This window comes from Musca autumnalis, unplaced genomic scaffold (genome assembly GCF_047663935.1).
Source record: "Musca autumnalis isolate F117 unplaced genomic scaffold, ASM4766393v1 scaffold_4, whole genome shotgun sequence".
Taxonomy (NCBI): Eukaryota; Metazoa; Arthropoda; class Insecta; order Diptera; family Muscidae; genus Musca; species Musca autumnalis.
Window position 1 is genome coordinate 112,627,826 of NW_027411977.1, and position 23,970 is coordinate 112,651,795.

Consider the following 23,970-nt stretch of genomic DNA (forward strand, 5'->3'; position numbering starts at 1 on the left):
GTGTGTGTGTTTCGTTTTGTTATAATTTTCTATACGAATACCCACATGTTGTTACTTTTTGTTTTAAATTCCAGGATAAGCCTTGTTTAATTTGCATAAATTGATATCCCACCGCATTGTGTTCAAGTTTTAAATGCTACTTAAATGCTTAAAAAGAAGTTCACTCTAATGCGAATGTTATTTTGAGTAGGAGGATTTGTGAGAATGTAAAATTGCACGAAACGTGTTTATACACAAACACACACACACGTGTTCTGCTACTTTTAAAACTATCAACAATGACTATACACAAATGATAATTTTCATTTTTATACGACCTTTAACCATTAAACGTCTGTTTATGTGACATTTCGGGTTTCCATTAACATTTCTTTGACCTGCCTGTAGACATTTTAATATGACAAAAAGGTATTTCAGGTGATTATAAATATTGTTTGGTTGTATCATTAGCCTTAGTGTAATGTTGGCTACATTTCCTGAATATTTCAGCCACGTAAAAATTGAAAATTCTTTTCGACACAAGTGGTTTCTTAAGACACGCCACGCGGTCTCGACGATAAACGGTAGTTCCCATAACGAAATCAGCTTTCCGATACAAGGTCGAAGTTAAAATTTTGCGTTTTTTTTCCATATTTTGCATCAAAATAGGGGTGGTTTTGAGTTTTTAATATGTTCCAATATTTTAAAAAGGGTCAAACACCAATAAGCAAATAACAAAAATACATAAACATTTAAAAAAATATTTATGGTAACATGGGGCGCCTTCGCCACTGGAGCGGCTACGCCATCGCCGATTTTCTCGCAAACTATAAATGATAGAAAAAATCCGTTAAAGAAAAAATTGTGAGTTTTATGTAGATCTATCATTTCCCAAAAGTTGGCAGTTGGGTCATAGGTATGATAGCGGACCCACGCGGTTTTGTGTTTTCAGGGTATTGGGAAAAATAATTATGGTACGTATGTTTTGTGATCTCTTCATTACCTTTTGTGATAACAAAAACACATTCTATTCCTTTAGAAGACAACTACTGAAGATTATAAATCCCAATAATTCGCATGAAAAAATCAATTACAAATTTCAATATAGTAATATTATGCAATAAGTAAGGGGTGGGGCGCCTACTCCATGATAGGGGTGTGTTGGGTTAATTTTAGAAATTTGTCATGTTTAACTTAAATTCTTTATGCCACAATATAATGTGAAGTTAAAATCAAATATTATCCTAAACGTATCTTGTTTTAGTAATATTATGATTTTTGTACCTAAATTCAAGGGACCTACTTCAAGTAAGTACTGGACTCTGGTTCTTTTTTTGAATTATAGAATTATTTTGGATTATTCAATAGAAAACATGTTTCTTTTTCGCATAATGTTAATATTTAAGGAAGAAGTATGGTATAATGTAGTTTTAGAGCCCGTTGGTGAATGTCCCATATCGATGGCGAAGCTGTCCCATGGGTGGGGAGGCTTCCCCACTTTGTAGACATTTTGTAAATTCTCAAAAATAATATTTAAAAAACAAAATTATAACTATTCACATATCGAAACTTATATCCAAGATATGCTAACATTTTTACCAAAAATAATATTTGAAAAAACTTTAACGGTGTAGATATGAGAACATTTTGAACAAAAACGTGGCAAAGGCGCTCCATGTTACCATATATTTATTTTTAAATTTTTTTAATAGTTTGGCTTAATCCCATTGTTGTTGTTTTAATATTTTAAAACAACTAATTTATTAGTGGAGAAAGTTTGGCAAAGTTTCGCCAAGGGCTAAGACAGAACAAAAAACTTTTTATACCCAAACATCAATCCTCATCTCGAAGTATGAAGGCGAACAAAGAAAAAACTTCAATGAAAAAGTTTTCTCTGGCAACCTCACAAAACCACGACGAAAGTGTTGGCAAAACAAGCCAAACCTTCTCCAATGTTATGTGTCGTTGAATTACAACGAAGGCAACATAACAAAATGCTGTCATCGTAATGTCGCCAAAGGTGACTGAAGTCCTATCATTCTACTATCCAGGGTTCGAGAGTAGCTTAACCGTTGCCCACAATTCTCTGTTTTTCGACTCAAATATTGAAACTTCAGATGATTTAATCACTTATTCCGCATATGCTTACAGAGCAATCTGTTAACTTCCAGTGTCAGCTCCCTGACTCTGGGTTAACTGGGTTTGTTACGACGAAGCTCATCGCGTTCATTTGCTAATACCTTCGCCTTTGCTGGGAAATTTAGTCTCACTTCGGGTCTTTGACCACCAGATATATGGTGATGTCTCGGAATGTTTTTTCTGCTATCCGAACATCAGAAAGCTTGGGCAGATCTCTGAAGCGGTGATCAGTAAACATTCTGAAACTACACGCAGAGAAAAAAATATGATTGATCCAACAATATTCGAAGAGCAAAGTATGTATTGTAAAGATATTGTGGTATTGTGACTCCCACAATCGTTTTTGTCAATCTCAACAATTGTTTTTGTTAAATCCATAAAATGTTTTTGTACACTGGACAATATTTTTCTCTTCGACAATTTCTTCTCTCTTCTTCTCTTCTCTCGGTATTCGATGCCGTGGTGAAAAAACAAATTTGGTGAGTTCTGTTTGTATGATTTTATCTTTGTTTTTTTATGTATACCAATAACGAGATTCTTGTTTTTATTTCGTTCTTTTTCGTTTCATTCTTCTTTGGGTTTTGATGGTTGAGTTATTCCGGCACAAGTGGTCGTTATATGTGTTTTCTTTTCATCTTTGTTATAGTTGTTAATTACTTACTTACTTATTTTTATTAGATTTTCTTTATTTTTTTGATATGGTCATATTAAAGAAGTCATTTTAAATAATAAACAATAAATTAAAAGTGTTAATAGTAATGTACAAAAACTATTTAAGTAAAACATAAAGAAAAAAGTTAGTACATCCGTGCTTGTGTGCTTTCGTTGACGTCTCGCCAACGACTGAGCGCAAGAGAATAAAAAACAAATTTACGCTAGAGTACTGTTTTGTGCATCACTAGTTTATACTGTCAGTTAAAACAACAAACCGTGTATTGTGTTCATCAATGCTCCTAATATGACACGTGATATTTATATCCAAGTTATTTGGAAAGTGTGGGTGAAATCAAAAATGTCAGTGCCAGGTTTTCTGGGCTGACAATAGTTTTTGTAAAAATTCTAGATTATGTCAGTTCCTACCATTGATATTGTTAATAATTTTTACAATATTGCGAAATTTGGCAAGTTTTCTATGTTTCTATGATTGAAGCAAAAGATGGTATTTTTGGAATTGGATTACAGTGCTTGAACAAAACAAATAAATTTTTGGAACAAAAATAGGTATTGTTGCGAAAAATATTTTTCCTCTGCGTGTAGGCCAATTTCGCATTTTTAGAGTTTTTTAGGTTTTGACGATTTTTGTTCATGTCCTATCGAAGTTGAATTAGAGAAAATATAGAGGCTGCGAAAATTCTCTACAAGATTGAGCTTTATGATATTTTTACGGAATTAGGGTTTGAACTTAATCCCGTGTAGACGTTGTTTAATTCCCCGATACGATTTGTACCAAATAAAACATGGTTTTTTATCTTCGCCCTAACATGAAAAAAATAAAAAAAACTGGCTGAGTCCGGATGGGATTTGAACCCACGTCCTTGAAAAACATATGAACAAATGTTGTCACGGCGTGTTATCGTTCAAAGCCAAACTCATAACTTCAAAGGCAGCGCAAAAAGCGTTTGTCATGAAGAAATACAATTCATCGGCCAAATATCCGTTATTGTATAACAACACATTTGCATTTGAAAAACCATTAGTTCTCGGACAGTGATGCCATTCCACAGCCGATATGTCTAAAGAGCTGCCCAACTAACACCGAAACCGGTCACATAATTTGGTGGCTGTGTGGGTTCGAGTCCTTGGCTTTACTTTTTCAAATTTTTGATCATCAACACACAAAGCTTTATTCTACTCAGGTTTCTTTACTTAGACCTTCGTATGTCCGTCTGTCCATCTAAACCTTGTAATCACGCTACAGGTCAATGTTTTGATCGGATTGCCAGGAAGGCCAGCAAAGCTTTCAATCAGTACCAAGTCGATGTCGGCAGTATTCAAATATAAAATTAAATATTTATTATTTTGGCTCAGTTCGCGTTCAGTCATATGGTGTAAAAGCCAGATAGGTGAAAACTTTAGCATAGACAAATTAATTGTATAGACAAAGAAATGCTCTCACCAATGTTGTTAACATTGAGTTTGTTGACAGAACAACTCAATTAAAAATTCCAATAAACACGATAGGGGTAGGTTTTGACGAAATCTAGATAGAAATATAGAAGAAAATCTTTCCATTGTCCCCCAAAATCGCCTTCGAACAATTTTGAGTTTTTTCTGTTTGAGTCGGTTGAAGCACATAACATGAGTATTTCTTTGTCTATACGATAATTTGTCTATGACTTTAGTATATCCCTAACAGAAATATTTACGAGTGAAAAGCTTATGCACAGGGGTAGTGGTGTAGGATATCCCACAGTCAGCCCCGTCCCGACTATAGCCTTTGCGGTTTGTAGGAATGAGCGAAAATGTTTGGCAGTGATAGTCAGATAACGGCTACATTCAAGACTCCTTCTTATCAAGTGAAGATATTGGCAATGTTATCCTAACCTTCTGTGGAAGAATTTCTACGGATAATGCACTTTGTGACATTCCTACACCTTGTCTTTAAAGTCCATTTTTGTTATCCCTTACTTTAAGAAATAACAATATGACCTTTTTCCCCACAAAAGGTCCCATAAGATTACATGGGTTTCCCCAGATAGCCGTACCGAAAATCAGATTGACCATATCTGCAGAAATAAGATGTGGAGACACAGTCTCTTAGATACGCAGAACAAACGTAGTGCGGACATTGGCTCAGACCACCATCTTCTGATCGTCGAATTCCGCATAAAAATTGTGCGCACAGACATTCATAACAACCACACATCTACACGATTAGACATCCAAAAACTCAAAAATCCAAGCATCCGACAGCAATATCGTCAACAGCAACAATTAAACATCACAAACATTGCACCGCATGGCAACGTTGATTCGAAGTGGAATGCTATTAAAGATGCTTTTATCGATGCATGATCAAAAGTACTCGGTCACCAACGCAAAACCAAGAAAAGACTGGATATGTACATCTACCTGGGAGGTTATCGATGAACGCCGAAGAAAAAAGGCAGCTGTCAATGCAGCAAGAACTCGTGCTTCCAAGGAAGCTGCAAACCGTGAATACGAGACTTTAAACAAACCTGTAAAGCGAATGTGCAGACACGACAAGCGGATGTGGATCAGCTCGATTGCAACACAAGCAGAAACTGCAGCTGCAAGCGGGAACACTAAAATGCTTTATGAATGCACAAAACGAATCAGGTAGACCAATAAATGGACATGTCTCAAGAAAAGCTATAGATGGCTCAATTCTTACCTCAGAAGAAGATCTACTCTCACGATGGTATGAACATTTCACCGAGCTTTTTCAGGATCCATCTGAGAATATGGACAACCTGACTGAATTCGTACCTCACTTCGCAATCCAGTAAACCGCGTCGGGTCCCAATGCCCCACCATCCTAGAAATTTAATCGGCAATAAGGAGTATGAAAAGTGGCAAGGCGGCCGGTATCGACAATGTCCATGTAGAACTCTTTAAGCGGATAATGAACTATCTGCTCGGGCTTTGCATGAATTATTTCAGGATATCTGGACGTCAGAAACGTTTCTAAACGATTGGCTACAAGGGATAGTGGTAAAAATACCGAAAAAGGGGCACTAAGCGACTGCAACAATTGGAGAGGAATCATGATACTGTGCAGCTGTCTAAAAATATTCTGCAAAATCATTCTAAACCGTATTGAGAAGAATATTTACGATACGCTTAGGCGCCAACAAGCCGGATTCCGCAGTCGCAAATCTTTTGTCGACCATATTGCCACTGTACGCATAATAATGGAACAAATAAACGAAATGCAAGACTCGCTCCACCCTGTCTTCATTGACTTCCAAAAAGCGTTCGACTTAATTAAGCACCAGAGTATATGGGAAGCTATGAGCAGAAAAGTTGTCCCCGACAAGATTTGTAACCCAATCAAAGCACAATACCACCGTTTTGAATGCAGAGTAAGACATGACAATAAACTCTCCCCCGCTATATCCGTAAAATCCGGGGTGAGACAAGGATGTGTGCTGTCACCACTGCTATTTCTTATTGTTATTGATGAAATACTTGCCAGGACAATCGACAACAATCCGCGTCAGGAATAATGTGGCACCAATTAAAGATGGAACACCTGAACGACCTTGTATATGCTGATGCCATTGTTTTAATATCTAAGCGGTTATCAGATGTACAAAGCAAAATAACCGACATTGCATCAACTTCAAGTGTATATGGCTTAAAGATTAACGTGGACAAGACCAAATCACTTCACTTAAACTCCTCTCAAAGACAACCGCTCTCTCTGTATGGACAAGACATCGAACAGTTGACGAACTTTATGTACCTAGGTAGTCAAATTACGAAAGATGGAGGTACACGTGATGATATATCAACCCGCATCCGAAAGGCTAAGGTGGCTTTTACGGGTTTGTACAAAATATGGAGGTCCAATCAACTAAGTACCAAAACAAAGGTACGCATATTTAAAAGTAATGTTCTGTCAGTTCTGCTTTATGGATGCGAAACCTGGCTTGTGTCCAAAGAACTCACGAATAAGCTGCAATCTTTCGTAAATAGATCCCTGCGTTTTATTCTCCACATATGGTGGCCAAATAACTGGATATCAAACTTGGATCTTTAGCAGAGGAGTGATATTAAGTCAATTGCCACAGTAATCCGTGAAAGCAAATGGAGGTGGATAGGCCACGTTTTTCGTAAACCAGCGGATGATATATGTATGTCGAGAAGCCTTTTATTGGAATCCACAAGGAATGCGAATAAGAGGCAGACCGACGGTTAGCTGGAGAAGGAGCAGTGAAGAAGAAATAATCTTACATCCAGGAAATAGAAATGATTGGAATAATTTTGTATTGGCACTATGCGCCCACGATTTGGCGTAAAAGCAATAAATAATAAATAATAATAACTTTAAGAAGTAAAGTTCGCATTACCAGGGATTTGTTAATACATTTTCCATTTAGAATATATCTTATATTTTGTAAAAATATGGTAATATCAAACAAAAAAATCAGTATACAACATTGGTATGTTCCTTTACTTGTGAAAATGGTAAAGCCGGCAAAAGTAATAAAAGATGTAAACTGCCCCCATATGAATTGTATTGTGTCTGAAGTAATGGAACGCTTTTCGTGTAAAAAGTAGTAAAACTTGAATATTCTTGAACGTAAAGGAACAGAGCTCATGTTTTCTCAAATCTGATTAGTTTATCTGCTACTTCTTTCAATTTATCTGGATTCCTTATTAGAAGTAAAGTACCCTAGATTTTGCAAGTAATTATTTAATAAATAACTGTCATTCAATATTATTTTTAGGTTATTATCCCTTATTAGACGGACGGATAATTTAACACAGTAAAGCAGGGGTGAGCACGGGTGTGTGCTAGCACACAGGCAAATTGTGAAAACGTACTCTTAGTTTTTTGTGAACCATAAACAATTAAATGTTTATGGGCCATTATTACATGTGTTCTTTTACTATCTGATGGATTTAAAAACGTAAAATAATCCAATTTGGAGGCATTAAAAATATAATTTTTACATTGAAAGTTAATTCAAAGAAGCTCCTCCTTGAAATTCGATCATCACTTTTAACTTTAAATTAACCGGAACGCTATAAATCTGTTCGGTAAATCCAAACTATAACAAAAGGATACTTATAATAATGGGGGCTTGCAATTTTTTATTTATATTTTTTAATAATTTGCATTGTGGACGATTTTAGACAACATTAATGTTCAAAAAATGTTGAAATAAGTAATGAAACATCAAGAAGAATTAAATATTAATTCTCCCTTAAATTTGCCTCTTTCTCGATTATGCTCAGCCCTGCAGTAAAGAATGTACATAAAGACTAAGCAATAATTCCATGATTGCAGTAATATTTGTTGTTGCAGAAGTAAATAAGAGAGAAAGAACTGAAAGCGTACATTGTACCCGTACAACAATTTTTTTTTTCTTGATTGCATTGGAAAGAGAACTGATTTTTTCTAAGAGAGATTAAAATAAAATTAAAATGCGGGTTTTATACGTTTTTTTTTTCATTGTTACATCAATACGGAGAAGTCCAAAAAGGTATTCTAAATAAAGAATTGTGTGTTAAAAGTTGTAATTTTAATTAAAAAGAATAATTTTAATAAATATCAAAGCATGTGTACGTCTGTCCATTAGCCGAAGACACAGGCGACCATTTGCTTCGATGGTCTTCATCCATGAACAACTTTCATTGGATTTGGCTTGCTTTTGAAAACCCAAACGGTCGATTCCTATTTTGTTTCGGACTCTTAAGCATAGATCCAATATTCGTCATCTGTGATGTCTTATAAATGTCGTTTGAAGCACCGTGATTATTTTTATACACAATTTCTTTGCACCAATCCACAAAAGCCTTTTTTGGGCGATTGACCAATTTTGCTGGATCTAGAGAGAAAAATCCATTTTTGCGGTCAGGTGTTCGTGCTATATCAAATATTAGTTAGTGAAAGAAATTCCCAAGGGTGCCCCAATCTCACGGTATACAACATGGCGATCTTGTATTATCCGTTCACGCACGGATTTATTTTTTCTGCCACAACGTCCGATTTTGGACGACCCTCACGAAATTAATTTTTGGCGAGTGTCGGCCACGATTGAATTAATTAAACGAGTTTTTCCTAGTGCTATAGTCTGGTCCTTTACATACAAATATTTAATTTGATCGATGCACTCTTGCCGTGGTTATCCACGTCGAATGTTGTGAAAATTTTTCGGACGAAAATATTCGCATTTAAATTCCATTTTCCTGAGTACGCTTAAGCTAGGGTCACACTAGGCAAATATTTGCTCCAGCGACAGGGAGTGTGTGTTTACTGAGAGCAAGTGAGCATAAATTTCAATGCATTAGAACAAATATTTGCCTAATGTGACCCTAGCTTTAGGCTAAAAACTAACAAACTTTCCAAAAAATGTCAAATGACACCTGGCGACACTGCGAGTTCCCTAGGTCAGAAGGTTTTCGAGTGACCCTCGTACCTGATTGTTTGTTTCTTTGTGTCCATTTAAACTCTTTGAATGTTTGTTTTATGGAATTTAAGCAACAAAAGGAATTTTCCAAAGAATTCAGTAGGCTCACACACACATTAACATTGGCAAACAATGTGTTTTTTGTTTGCATTTTAAAGGAAATATTTTAATATTGGATATTATTTTATTTATTTTATTTACATGAGAAAGTATTGTTGGTTTATTGTTTTAAAGGTCCCTAAATAACACAATAGAACATGCTTATGATGTTTAGCGTTTTCGTTATCCAAATTTATTCGTTTGTAATCTGTTCTACTGTACAGCAACATGCGGTTTTCTATTGTTCTACATCCAAATCCCACTCATACCGAAATTGTAATGAAAACTTTTTTTGTATTGTTTTTTTTTTTTTAGTTCATCGCCCGATTCTTTGAACGCTGACCGTAGCGACAAATCAGCTTTGGGTTCAGCCTCGCCACAGGCTTTGTACAAATTGGTTGTACCCTTGTTACGCTGTGAAGTGGTTGATGTTCGGGATGCTGCTGTCAATGCCCTGGGAATGATTAACCATGATGCTCTAAAGTAAGTAATTTTATATAAGTCATGAAAAAAATTTAATTTGAATTTGCAGGGCTCTAATTGAGTTCAGTTTTTGAATTAGCAAAGTTTTTGTCATTGAATATGTTTGTTGCAGTCATTTTTTAATCTGCGTTTCTAGGACAAATTCAAATGAATCACTCACTATCTCCTCCCTTCTTTTTTTGAGTGGAATAAATACTTTATTCATTTGTTTGTTCATGGTAGTTATCGGCCCACTCCTTCTTGTACCGCCCCCACTAAAGTTAGCTAATGTGTTACGCGAAAAACGTAGGAATGAAGGTAATTTGAAAAAAAGGTTTTATACCGGAAATGGTAGGTATTTGGCTTACTTATTTTGTTTATTTATTTCGTTTAAAAATTCCTGGAATTTATCAGGTTTGTGGAAGGTGTTTGCATATGTAACTCGCGATATTTCTTAAAAGATGTAACTGATTTGGTCTAAACTTTGCATCTCGTAATATTTTGTCCAAACTTAGTTTATGTTATATTCGTCCACTCATTAGGGTACCTATCCACAAAAGTACTTCATTTTTGCTTAAGAGCAGTGAAGGGTCTGTTCGAAGATCCTTTGGAAAATTTTACCGAAGGTAAATGGTTCTGTTTAAAGCTATATTACGTTTTTCGTGGACAAGTACATGCTTTCTTGGACACAATGGTCCAAAAACTCTAAATTATAAATGGATCGAAAATAATGACTTCCAAAATAAGACACACTTTTGTTCGGGTACCTCCTCCGCAACACATTTAAGCTTTTATCCGAATCCATATTCTTGTCGATAAATAAATAGAAACAAGTACAAAAGTATCAGTCGACGTTGCCGACAGAATCATACCCTCAGCCTATGTGAATTGAAACTTGCATCTACATACTGTCAGATCAAATGTAATTAGGATATTTTCAGTATTTTGCGGCCTACTTTATACATTTGAATCTCCGAAGAAAATGTGGATTAGGATTAAAGTTCAAAAGTGTGCAGAGGAGTTACTTAAAGGAATGGACCGACATAGTCCATTATGGAAGTGGATCTTATTTTGTGAGTCATATATTTTCGATAGATATCGCGCCCACCACCCATTTCAGTGGGTCATCGTATAACTTTGGGACTAGTATGCTAGTAAGCATGGACTTGTCCACGGAAAACATACTATCGCTGTAAACAGGACTACATCGAACAGCATCGATATACATTTTCAAAGGATTGTTGAACAGACCTTAAACTACACTTAAACACAAATGTTGAACTTTTGTGTTGAAGTTAAACTAAATTTGGACAAAATATAAGGAGATCCAAAGTTTGTACCAAATTTGTTCAAGAGACATGGTGCATATCACTTAAGTGACATTTTTTAAATATTCGGGGGAAATACCGGAAGTTGTGGACCGGTATTGCCTATCTTCGAACTGAAACTATGACAAAATATGACGAAGGCCAAATTTTGGAATAAATCGGTTGATCATTTCGTGCTCTCCAGCCACTACATATGGCGCCATAGGGGTTTTTACACCTTTGGGGCTGTTTTCTCAAGAAGTATGGACCTGCCACTGAAAAAATTTAACGTCGTAATTGAGGCAGCGACAAATATATTCCATATTAAAACCTGATCTATATCTGGTAGATATATTAGATTAGGATGAGTTATCGTGCGCACAATTTTTCCGAACATTTTCGAACTTTTGTGGGGGAGGTACCTGAAGGAGTGGACCGATATGGCTTATCTTCGAAATTAAACTATTTTTGGACAAAATATTACGATGGTCAAATCATGGACCAAATCGGTTGATCCGTTCGAGAGTTATCTTGCACTCCAACCACTACACACGTCGACATAGGGTTTTTTTGCACCTTTCATGCTATTTTCTCAGGAAGTATGGACTTGCCCCTGATGATACTTGTACCTTCCTTTGGGGGCAGTGAATACAAGTAGCTACAACAAAAATCAAAGCGATTCGAGAGCAGGTCCTGAACTGAACTTTTGCGAAACTTTGTGTGGGAGGCACCCGATGGGTGGACCGATTGAGTCCATATTGAAAACATATTTAAGTCTGGTACACATTTTACGATGGGAAAATCATGGACCAAATCGGTTACTCCCTTCAAGAGATATCGTGCGCACAAATTTTCCGAACAGTTTCGAACTTTTTGGGGGAGGTACAGGAAGGAGTGGACCGATATAGCCCATCTTCGAACTTAAACTAAGTTTGGGCAAAATATTACGAAGGCCAAAATTTGAACCGAATCCGTTCGAGAGTTATCGTGCGCACCAGCCAGCCAGACAGACAGACAAACGGACGGACATTGCTCAATCGACTCCAAATTGTCTGAAACACATTTCGTCCAAACATACTTGGGGTCTAAAACCATTATTTCGATGAGGCACATTTGGCCCGTATGAAAGTGTATATACCCTCGTTAGCATAAATGCTGAGAGTATACACGGTGCTCTTGAATCAAATTTAAATGGTAGGTGCTTACACATGGAAAGTTTTTGCATATTCTGAAACTACAATGTTCATAGATGAGAAGAATCAAAAAAACTAAAAAAAATCGCCGGAGCGCTTTTTAAATAAATCGCAATTCAAGTTGACATTTTTAGGGGTTAAAGATTTTGCTTGGAAACCGCAAGTTCTATCAAAATGGGAATAAAAAAAATGTTGTAGCTATCAAAATTCTATACAAGATTGACCTTAATGATATTTTCGTAGGTTTTACATCTTTTGAGATATAGAAGTTGAAATTGGGACAATTCAAATTCAATTCAATTCTGTATCGTCATTACTGCAATTTCCCAACTTAAAGTTATATATCTAAAAAAATGGTACAACCTAGGAAAAATTACATAATGCAGTCTTGTAGAGAATTTTCACAGCTATAAGATTTTCTCAGGTTCCATGCCGATAAGACTTGCCATATTCAAGCAAAATCTCGAAACCCTAACAAAAAACCTAAAAATGTAAACTGAGCTTCTTTATCTCAAAAATGGTACAGCCTGAGAACAAATCATAAGCGTCAATCCTGTAGAGAATTTTCACAGCTACAACACTTTCTTTAGCTCCATTTCGATTGGACTCGCGGTTTCCAAGCAAAATCGTGAAAACCTAAAAAACACCTAAAAATGTGAATTTGAACGCGATTTATTTAAAAATCCCTACAGCGATTTTTTCTTGTTTTTGGATTTTTCTCATCTATGAACACTGCTCTTTCAGAATTCACAAAAACATCCCCTGTGTGAGCGGTTTTCATTAAAAGTTAGTTAAGGCGCACCCTTCATGACATTGTTTTATAAGGGGGCGATACAGTCAGTGCATTGTCCCAATTTGAACTTCAATATCTCAAAAATGGTAAAACCTACGAAAATACCGTAAAGGTCAATCTTGTAGGGAATTTTCATAGCTACAACACTTTCTTCACTCTCATTTTAATAGAGCTTGCGGTTTCCAAGCAAAATCGTGAAAACCTAAACAACCCCTAAAAATGTCAACTTGAAAGCGCTCCGGCGATTTTTTTTTGTTTTTTGATTTTTCTCATCTATGAACATTGTAGTTCCAGAATCCGCAAAAACTTCCCAGGTGTAAGCACCTTCCATTTAAATTTGATTCAAAAGCACCGTGTATAATTATGCGCATGATAACTAGTCGTACGATAACATCGTAATATTTGTACTAGATATAGAAAAAGTTCGAATATTTACTCTTTACTCCTTCGGGTATCTCCCACACAAAATTTCGGAAAAGTGCAGTTAAGGAGCTGCTCTCGAATCCCTCTGATTTTTGTTGTAACAACTTGTATGCCCTGTCTGACCCCAGTACGAAGGTACTGGTTTTTATCAGGGGCACGTCCATACCTCTTGAGGAAATAACCCGAAAGGTGTAAACATCTCCTACACCACAATGTGCAGTGGCTGGAGCGCACGATAACTCCCGTATGGATCAGCCGATCCCATTCCAAACTTCGTTTAAGTTCGAAAATGGTCCACATCGGGTTCTTGTTATATAAACTTTTCAGCTTCTCTGAATCGTTTCATTCTCACAACCAAAACAAAAACACAAACTTTTCAACGTAAAAAGATGGAAACCGTACGATTGGTGAAATGTAACTTCGGCTATGCTTTGCCGAGTTGTTTCATTCACCACCGAAACGACAAGTATTTTTGGGAAACGTTTGCCGTGCGTTATGGTCAATGACACACTCAGACACACACACATGTAATTGCTTAACAACCATATAAGTTAGCATCAGCATACCACAGTGAATTTTATCAACCACCAAACGTTTTTGATTTATTCACATGTGTTAAGTACTATTTAGTTTTCTATCTGTTGTTGTGGAGTTGAGTACTTTTCGCTTTTCGTTTTGTTCGTACTCACGAATGTAAACAAAACGAAACTAAACAGCGAGCTCGGCCAACGAGGGTTATGTTTCGTTTTGTATTGTTCCTATGGAAAATACGAAACGAAACGATTGGAAATTTTATTTAAAGCATTTTTACGTAGTCTGCATTTTTCTTTAAGTGTAATTTTGGGTCTGTTCGCAGATTCTTTGGAAATAAATACCGATGCGCGAAGTAAACTTCTTTTTAGTTTCTGAGATAAAGCCCCGATAAGTGGAAAAAATGTCGTTTTAGCACGGTTTAGATGAGGCTATAAAATCCAAACCCGATCTTAGAACACGAAACCCAATTAGGGTTTTTGTAGCCTCAGTATGTACCTTCAGAAAATGCCAATTAGAAGTTGTTTGCATTTTCAGTGTTGCACAGTGTTATTTTATTGTTATATTTTATTCGAACTTTTATCATTATTTCTGTCTTTGAAGCTATACATACATACAAATACCATCATATTCATTAAATATGAATATGGTGAAATTAGTATGTCTTCTTGGTACATAGTATTTCATTCTTCTTGGAATTCGATACATTCCAACATTTGTGACGACTGGCCGCCATATAATAACCGCAGTGATGACATGTTTATGTTATTTCCATTAACTAATTCTGATTCTAATTTCGATTTTATTGTTGCTGTTGTCATCTATTTTCAGAGATTTAATGGAAGAGTTGGTTGTCTACATTCGAGAAGCCGTTGACCGTAAACAAGAAAATATGCGTCGACGTCGCAGACGTGACGCCTTGCGTCTACAATTAGTTCGTGTTTTGGAGAAAATTGCTGAAAATGGTACTTTTGGTGTTAGGTAAGTGGTAATGGTAACTTGTAATATGTAATGAGTTAGTCCCACACTATCACCATCAATATTTATGTGATTCGAGACGCGAAAGTATTTGGAGAAAACACATGCATCTTTTCACAGAAGCCTGTCTCAAAATGCACAATATTAGATATATTTGAATAGCGACCCCCATAAAAATTTTACACTCGGAAAGATGAAGAAGAATGTGAAAATCAGGACTCTTTATAAAAAAACTCCAATGAGTTTAACAATAATTAAATAACTTGAATTCAAAAATCTACTAACATTCGAAAAATACTATTCGAATGGAATACTCAAAATAAACAATTAAATTGAATAAGGAAATATAAAATGACATTTCTGGATTCTGATTTTTCTGAAGTATTCTAAACCAGTGATGACCACACATACATATGTATACCATCAACACAAAATCATGTGTGGTTGTATGGATGATAAAAGCAATAAGTAAATGATGTCTATTATTTGTTTTAGCTCACGTAAGCTGTACGTGAGGGAAAGATGCAAATGGAAAAACATCACAATGGGATCCCGCAAAATATTGTATTTGCAAAGAAGAGTTTGTATGTTCTAAACAAAGAGAACATACATACATATGTTCCCACAACATCCCCGAAGGAACAACGAACACTTCTCTGATAGCAAAGACTGCACGTCGATTCATATTGGCGCAATGATATGAAACCTACTTTGTATCACCGAGTCCGAACGGTGTGTCTTACGACATCACTTGATGATACGTTTTTCATGTCTGAAATACTCAGGAAATGTAGGCTCAGCATTACACTGAGGGGATTCGTCACCACCGACATTTTTGATGTTCGAGTCAGGGATTGAACAGCCGACCTTCTGAGTTCAAGACGAACATGCTTACTTACCATTGCACCACGATGGCTCAAGGAGAACGCCCAAACAAATTTGTAAAAAAAACAAATTTTTATTGATTTGTTGTCTTATTAAGACGAAGGTCATTTATTCGTGAGAGTTTTTATTTAATTGTCAGCCAAGATTCGATAGAACAAAACCTCAAAATTATTTTAAACTAGCAGACCCGGGTCCGCGTTGCTGACCCATCGTATTGATTTTTTAATGACAACTTTTTATGGACTTTGTACTTCGCAATTCAAAAATAGGTATTTTCTGCCTCATTTCTTCGGGTACATTGTCAAACCAAGTTATTCATTGAGAATTTTAAATTTATCAACAGATTTTTGTCTAACCTTTATTTTCTCTTAGGGACTTTGTTGGATTTTTTCACCCATAGATGCTGTTTAGGATTTATTATCGTCCACGTCCTCATCTTTATTCTACAGCGATCTAATTATAGAATGAATTGTAATGCCTTCCAGTTCGGAAGTTTGATAGATTGACAGTGGCTTAGAACGCTAAGACCTTGACCCAGGAGAGGACCCTGGTTAAAACCTCAGCCGGGGCAGCCGGGCTCATGCTATGAATTTTTATTTAATTGTTGTCTTATTAGGACGAAGGTCGTTTAATTGTGAGAGTTTTTATTTGATTGATAGTAAAAAGGCTTCAAAAAAATGCACAACTGCAAATTTGCAATAAGTTTAGTATATATACAAGTTTACAAACTCAGCCTTTGTCTAGCACCACATCTAAATATGCCTGATGAGCTGAATTAACCCACCAGCGAAACGATCGTAGCATATTGGCTTTCAATACACAACTCCTCAGGTCATGATAGCTCAATTAATTCAATTAAATAAAAACTCTCACAAATAAATGACCTTCGTCCTAATAAGACAAAAACTAAATAAAAACATTGTTTAGTTGTTCATGGCTGATGAACCGTTGAACTTCATCATTTAAGGAAATTTGTAAATATATCGTTTTCTTAATAGAAATTCATGCCTACATGTACCAGGCACTTTCCACAAAATTTCATGAAAATCGGTTCGTTAGTTTTCGAGGTATAACATACTTAAAAACTGGCCGTTGTCGGGACTTCTGGCACCCAGAAAGAACATTTGATCGGTGGCGCAACCACCGTTGTCTCGAAAATTAATTTGCAACCCAAAGCATTCATAAGCAAATATAGCGATTATAAAATAATAGGCCCCCGAAATTCATCAACAAATATATAGCATTTTGAACCACGGGACATTCCTGAACATTTTCTGAAAATTTCATGAACTTAGATTAAGTAGTTTTCGAAAAGTAAATTCTAGATAAATTCTTAAGTTTTCACTGGAAAAAATGCTTCGTTGTATCGATTAAGGGGTTTCATTGAATATTTTTCATTGATGCTTTGAAACCTTACGTTACCTAAAATTTAATGATTTTTTGGTTTCATTGCATAAATGAAACGAATTTCATTGATTTAATGAAACTTTTTATTTCTTTAAAGAATAATATGTGTGTAATATGGTAAACAGTAGTGCTTGAAAAACAAGAACGCAAACATATTTAAAAAAATGTCGAAAATTTTGATATTTTTGTGGTTTGCTCCAAAAATTAATGAAACAGTTTCATTGAAAAAATGAAACAGTTCCATTGAAAAAATGAAGCAGTGTCATTGAATAAATGAAACTTTTTTGAAATCGCTAATACTATTTTGTGGAATGAAAATAAGGTCTGCTGTAAAGAAGTCTTGTCTATATTATTACCCTTTGCGTTCTGTAGTCTTTGTAAATCTGTAAATATAAGTAGAAAATATTTAATCTAATTATTTTGTCTTTATTAAACAAATATTTTAAAATTTCCACAATCATAAAAATTACACATTCATATATTACACACATTTATATGTCCCGGTCCACACTAGAGTGAATTTCATTAAAAAATTTCATGAAATTAGGCGTTCTTAGATCGAATTTCTCAGTACAGCAATTTCATTAATAAACAGGTTTCATTGCATTAATGAAGAAGTGTCATTGTATTAATTAAAAAGTTTCATTTTATTTATGAAAACATGCCATTGCATTAATGAAAAAGTTTCATTTCATTAATGAAATAGTTTCATTGCATTAAAGAACAAGTTTCATTACATCAATGAAAAAGTTTGCATTGCATTTGCATTAATGAACAAATTCGTTAATTTTACTTCAATGTAATCCAATGAAACTTTTTCATTTGTTCAATGAAGCTCTACGTTGGTTCAGAATCAATGACAAATTTCATTGATGGAACGTAAGATTTCGTTTATGTTATGAAGCTTTTTCTTTCACTATTCAAACCGATACATCTGCTATTATGCACATGTAGCGTTTTTTTAATATCAATAAAATATGCATCCATCCCTGTAACTTCCCTGAAAATTTTAGTAAAATCGGTTCAGTAGACCAAATTAATTTCCAAACCGATATATTCCTAATTATTGTAAATATAGCATTTTTAAAAAATAGGGTATAGGGAAAGTTCTCCGCCCCTTCCGAAATTCAACTAAATTTTTACCGGGTATCATTCCTGTACATTCTCTGACAAATTCAGGAAAATCGGTTCCGTAGTTTTTGTTGGAAAGATTAAAATTAAAAAATGGAAAAAAGTGGGAGTCTTTGAACAAAAACCTATGTTGGGTTATGATGAACATTTAAAAAAAAAGTAATATCCAAATCGGTCAAGCCGTTCTCAACTGATGCAATTACGAACGACATTTGGTTTTTATTTATAAAGATATAGCATTTTTAAAAAATAGGATTTAGAGCAAGTCCTCCGCCCCTTCCGAAATTCAAATTGAAAAAAGTGGGAGTGGTCAAATTTTCTTTGCATAAAAACATATGTTGGGTATGACGAATATTTAAAAAAAATCCAAATCAGTCCAGCCGTTCTCAACTGAACGGCATTTGATTTTTATTTATAAAGATTTGGGTTCAGCTATATGTAATTCTGTATAAAAACCAGTATCTCCCCAGTGAAAAGCTTAAGGTAAGGTCACATTAGGCAAATATTTGCTCCAGCTAGCGTGCGCTTACAGAGAGTTAGTGAGCGTAAATAATGCATTGAAATGTATGCTCACTTGCTGTCAGCACGCTCACACTGCCGTTCGCTGGGGCAAATATTTGGCTAATGTGACCTCACCTTAATGCACAGGGGTAGTGGTGCAGGGTATCACATAACACTGTGAATACGCATTTTGGAACAGAGATAATTCCTTTTGGAGATTAAAACCTTTGGTGAGTATATTAAGAATCCCAAAGGACAGATCCGGCGTGAGTCGAACTTCACTGTTCTTAGAGCACTTCGACCTTCTAACTCGCTTCCTTCAATGTCCTTTTCGTCCTCTATTTTAAGAGCCGCTATAAAAGTACCACAAGATGACGTTTTTCAGCTTCGAAATGTTGTGCAAAAATGTCGCTCAGAAAATTTTAGGTACGGCTCTCATTGACAACTAATCGATTTTGTCGCGTTTTTTTGTTCAGAAAAAGACTATATTTTGTTTTTTTGTTTTTTTTTTGTTTGTATATTCGTTACAGAACATACAAAAACACAAAACACAGTTTTTTCTTAGCAAACAGGGGTAAATGTCGAAAATGACTATAAAAACGCGACAAAATCGATTAGTTGTCAATGAGAGCAGCACCTAAAATTTTCTGAGCGACATTTTTGAAGAACATTTGGAAGCTGAAAAACGTCATCTAGTGGTACTTTTATAGCGGCTCTTAAAATAGAGGACGAAAAGGACATTGAAGGAAGCGAGTTAAAAGGTCGAAGTGCTCTACGAAAATAATCCTCATTCGATTCGACTGAAGACATGTCATCTCAAAAATAAGTAAAAGCAACAGTGAACAAAGATATAACGCTAATTCCTGACGGTTTACAGGGTCTCTAACAAAAACTTCATCACGCCATAACGCGGAAGTTCGACTCACAGCGGATCTGTCCTTCGGGGTTCTTAATATACGCACCAAGGCCTTTAGGTAATGACCCAAATTCTCTAAAAACCTTATCGGCACCAATTGATATGACCGATGAATTGAGTCATCCAAATGTACCTCCAGTTCTATGATGGGTTATATTGGTTCACTACTTCCGGTACCCCCACAAAAGTTCGAACATTTTCGGAAAATTTGTGCGCACGATTACTCTTGAAGAAGTAACCGATTTGGTCCATACTTTACACATCGTGAAATTTCTACCAGACTTAGATGAGGTTCCAATATGGACTCAATCGGTACACTCCTTCGAGTACCTCCCACACAAAATTTCGGAAAATTCAGCAGTTTAGGACCTGCTCTCGAATCGCTTTGATTTTTTACCCTCAGCCTTAAGGCTAGAAAGGGTATATATACTTTGATTCGACCAAAAATGGGCCTCATCGAAATAACGGTTTTAGACCTCAAAGTTTGTTTGGACGAAATTCGTTTCAGACAATTTGGGGTCGATTTAGCTATGTCCGTCCGTCTGTCTGTCTGGCTGTTGCGCACGATAAGTCTCGAACGGATCAACCGATTCGAATCAAAGTTTGGGTATCGTAATATTATGTCCAAACTTAGTTTAAGCTCGAAAATGGGCTATATGGGTCCACTCCTTCGGGTACCTCCCCCGCAAAATTTCAAAATTTTTCTGTAAAATGGTGTAAGCGATAACTCCCGATTTGGGTCAAACTTCCCACATCGTATTATTCCTTCCAAATACAGAGCGGGTTCTACTATAATGGTCCACTCCTTCCGATACCTCCCACACAAAATTCGTATAAAGTGAAGTTTAAGATCTCTTCTCCGATGGTTTTGATTTTTTTTTTCAATAGGTTGCCTTGCGTTTCTCTTTACGACGGTACAATTTTTTTCTTGCGCAGGACCATACTTCCTGAGATATTGGCCTAAAAGCTCAAAAAAAAAAAACCCTGACTGCACCAACCAAAATGGCAAATCCGCAATATAATTCTCGCAGGGAGTTTCGGATTGCTGCAGACTTTGCACATCGTATTATTTCATCCAATCATGTATCAGGTTGGAATATGGACTATATCGGTCCACTCCTTACGGTACCCACAAACACAGAATTCGGAAAATGTGAAGTTTAAGACCTCCTCTCGCATTGTTTTGATTCTTTTTTCAGTAGGTTGTTCCAGCGGCCTCATTTACAATGGTACTTTTTTCCGGAGATTCTCTGTGGTCACGAAACTTCTCCACCAGAAATCGAACTAACTTTTAGCTAGATTTTATCAACAATTTTTAGAAGAACTAGCTGTAATTTTAAATTTAAGCTTTTCAGTGGTCGCGAAACTTCTTCACCAAAAATCGTCACTATAGGTCCATGTTTTGGTATAGCCCCCACATAATGGTACCTCCCAATTTTTGGTATTTTGAGGATTTTAGCTAAAATGTTTAACCGAATTAGCTGTAATTTGACATTTGACGTTCTCAGTTGTCACGAAACTTCTTTACTAAAAACCCTCAACATAGGTCCATGTTTTGGTATAGCTACCATACCCCTAATTTGACTTTTGATGTTCCCAGCAGTTCTAAAACTTTTCCACTAAGAATTATAAAGATAGGTCCACACATTGATATAGCCCCATAGGTGGTACCTTTTACTTGGCTGACAATATTTTTTAGATTAGATTAGATAATTTAAGCATTTTGGGTATCCGTGGTCCAAAAATTTTCCACCAACAAATTGTGATAGGTGGAGGGTATAAAAAGTTCGGCCCGGCCGAACTTAACCACTTTTTACTTGTTTAAAAATAGCATCATTTGTCTTTCACTAGACATGTTCATATATGTATGTACATAAATATTGCAAATGTATTTTAAAATGTTTGAATTTTTTTTCTACTTTAATCTCTTTATCTTGATATTTGCAGCACTTGTGTCCTGGAACGTGATACAATGTCTTTGCATCCGACATTTGTGGAGTATATTGAGGGAGCTATGCAATATCTATTGGCCGAAACAGATAAAGACAACATCAGTATTCGTGAAGTCAAGGCACACTTTTGCAATTTTATACGAAAAATGATTAAGAACTTTTCTCGTAAGTATATGAGCTACGTTTACTATGGTAGTGGGCGGTATATAAATATTTACAATATATAAATGGACTCCAAAAAGTTTAATGGACTGTTTCACTAAGACGATTTAAATTCGTTCGAACTACTACCAAGCTCCTGTTATTGTAGATTTTTTGTTTGATTGAAAACAAAAATAAATCAAATTTTTCAAAAAAAAAAAAAAAGTTTGGCAGTAATCGAAGGAATTTGAATTCGAATCGTCTTATTGAAGCAGACCATCAGTGTATGCATGTTAATTTATTTAGCCACTTCATAGTAGCACTCGTCCTAATAAAGTTTTTTTAAGTTGTCCACGATGCGATATATTCCGAATCGAAAAATTAAATTTAGTGAAACACTTGGACCAAGATATAACAGCTCTGTACCAGTAGTGGTTTTTAGGAATTTTATGATAACATCTGACAAGCCCATCTTATCGTTTCAATGCAACACATACACTCATATGTACTCCAACATAAGGGTGATGACTTCCTCTTTCGTCTTAAAATATTATTTCTGCTGCACGAATAAATGTTAGCAGCTAAAATAATATTGTCTATCCATTCAACGATATCTGATTGTTCCGCAAGTAGCACAGCATCAACGAACAAAAGGAAACAAACATTGGAAGACGCTTTATTATAAGCTCATAACTGTCGTCCCACAAAGCAGCAACATTGTGTCACCAGCTTTCTGCTGAGAGCATTGAAACCCAAAGCCCATTGTAGACAAGCATCCACAAGTTATCTTCAACGAAGCTACTCGGGTAAAGGTGTAATTAGTAAGCGTGCTTTATCTGGTTAGGTGGAGAATGACGGCAAACAACTTGAGAGCTTTAAATATCCGACCATGGTTGTCAAGAATGAAGAAGTCCTCTTGAAGTCTTCTATAGATAACATAAGACCTCTAACAGTCTCCTATAAACAACATAAGACCTATTACGTTTTCTACAGACAACGCAAGACCTCCGTAAACACCACAAGATCTCTTAGGGTCTTCTAGGAATACCACAAGACCTCTTGAGGTCTTCTATAGACAACATAAGACCCCTTGAGATCTTCTATAAAAATTAAATTGACTGCGCTCAAATTGAAATATGAGAAATCTCAAACAATCGCAGAAACACTCCAGAATGTGTTGGGTGTGTTCAACCTGAGGGGCTCAATTGAGGCGATTATTGCCGATACCATAAGCGTGAATACCAGCTAAAAGACAATTCAACGACGGCCGGTTCTATGCACCTGATTGACTCGTTGGAATCTTTGCGTTATATACCCGAAATTTTAACTTTGATAGTTCACTATTTATACCCTCAGCCTTTAGGCTAAAGAGGGTGCATACACTTTGAAACGAACAAAAATGTGCCTCATCAAAATAATGGTTTTAGACCCCAAGAATGTTTGGACGAAATCCGTTTCAGACAATTTGGAATCGATTTGGTCATGTCCGTCCGTCTGTCTTGCTCGTTGGTGCGCACGATAACTGTCGAACGAATCAACCGATTTGGTTCATTTGGTTCAATCAACCGATTTGGCCACCGTAATATTCCTTCGAGAATATGGACTATATCGGTCCACTTCTTCGGGTATCTCCCACATGAAATTCGGAAAAAAAGTGAAGTTTAAGAGCTCCTCTCGGATCGTTCTGAAATTGTTTTCAGCAGGTTGACCTTGCGGCCTCCTTTACAATGCCACAATTTTTGTCCGGGACAAGCCCATACTTCCTGAGATAATTCCCTAAAAGCTCCAAGAAACCCGCACTGCACAAAAAGTTTCTAATTAGTTCAAACTTTGCACATCGTATTATTTCATCCAGTCATATATCAGGTGGGAATATGGACGGGACGGGACCGGTACCGTCCTTCCGGTACCCCCAAACACAGAATTTGGGAAAAGTGAAGTTTGAGGACTTGTCTCGGATCTATTTGACATTTTTTGCAAAAGGTTGTTTTCTCTGATGCTTTTACAACGGTACATTTTTTTGGGGGCAA

At 36.0% G+C, this 23,970-nt stretch overlaps 1 protein-coding gene across 20 annotated transcripts in view; it reads left to right on the plus strand.

Moving 5' to 3' along the window:
- The window catches only part of fry (microtubule binding protein furry), a 522,947-nt gene that overhangs the window by 175,795 nt on the left and 323,182 nt on the right, over positions 1 to 23,970 (plus strand). For all 20 annotated transcript variants that reach the window (XM_073983048.1, XM_073983059.1, XM_073983061.1 and 17 more), the window contains 3 exons: positions 9,636 to 9,803; positions 14,861 to 15,010; positions 21,795 to 21,964. In XM_073983048.1, the coding sequence (XP_073839149.1) occupies positions 9,636 to 9,803; positions 14,861 to 15,010; positions 21,795 to 21,964 (488 nt within the window). The remainder of the gene's footprint in view (positions 1 to 9,635; positions 9,804 to 14,860; positions 15,011 to 21,794; positions 21,965 to 23,970) is intronic.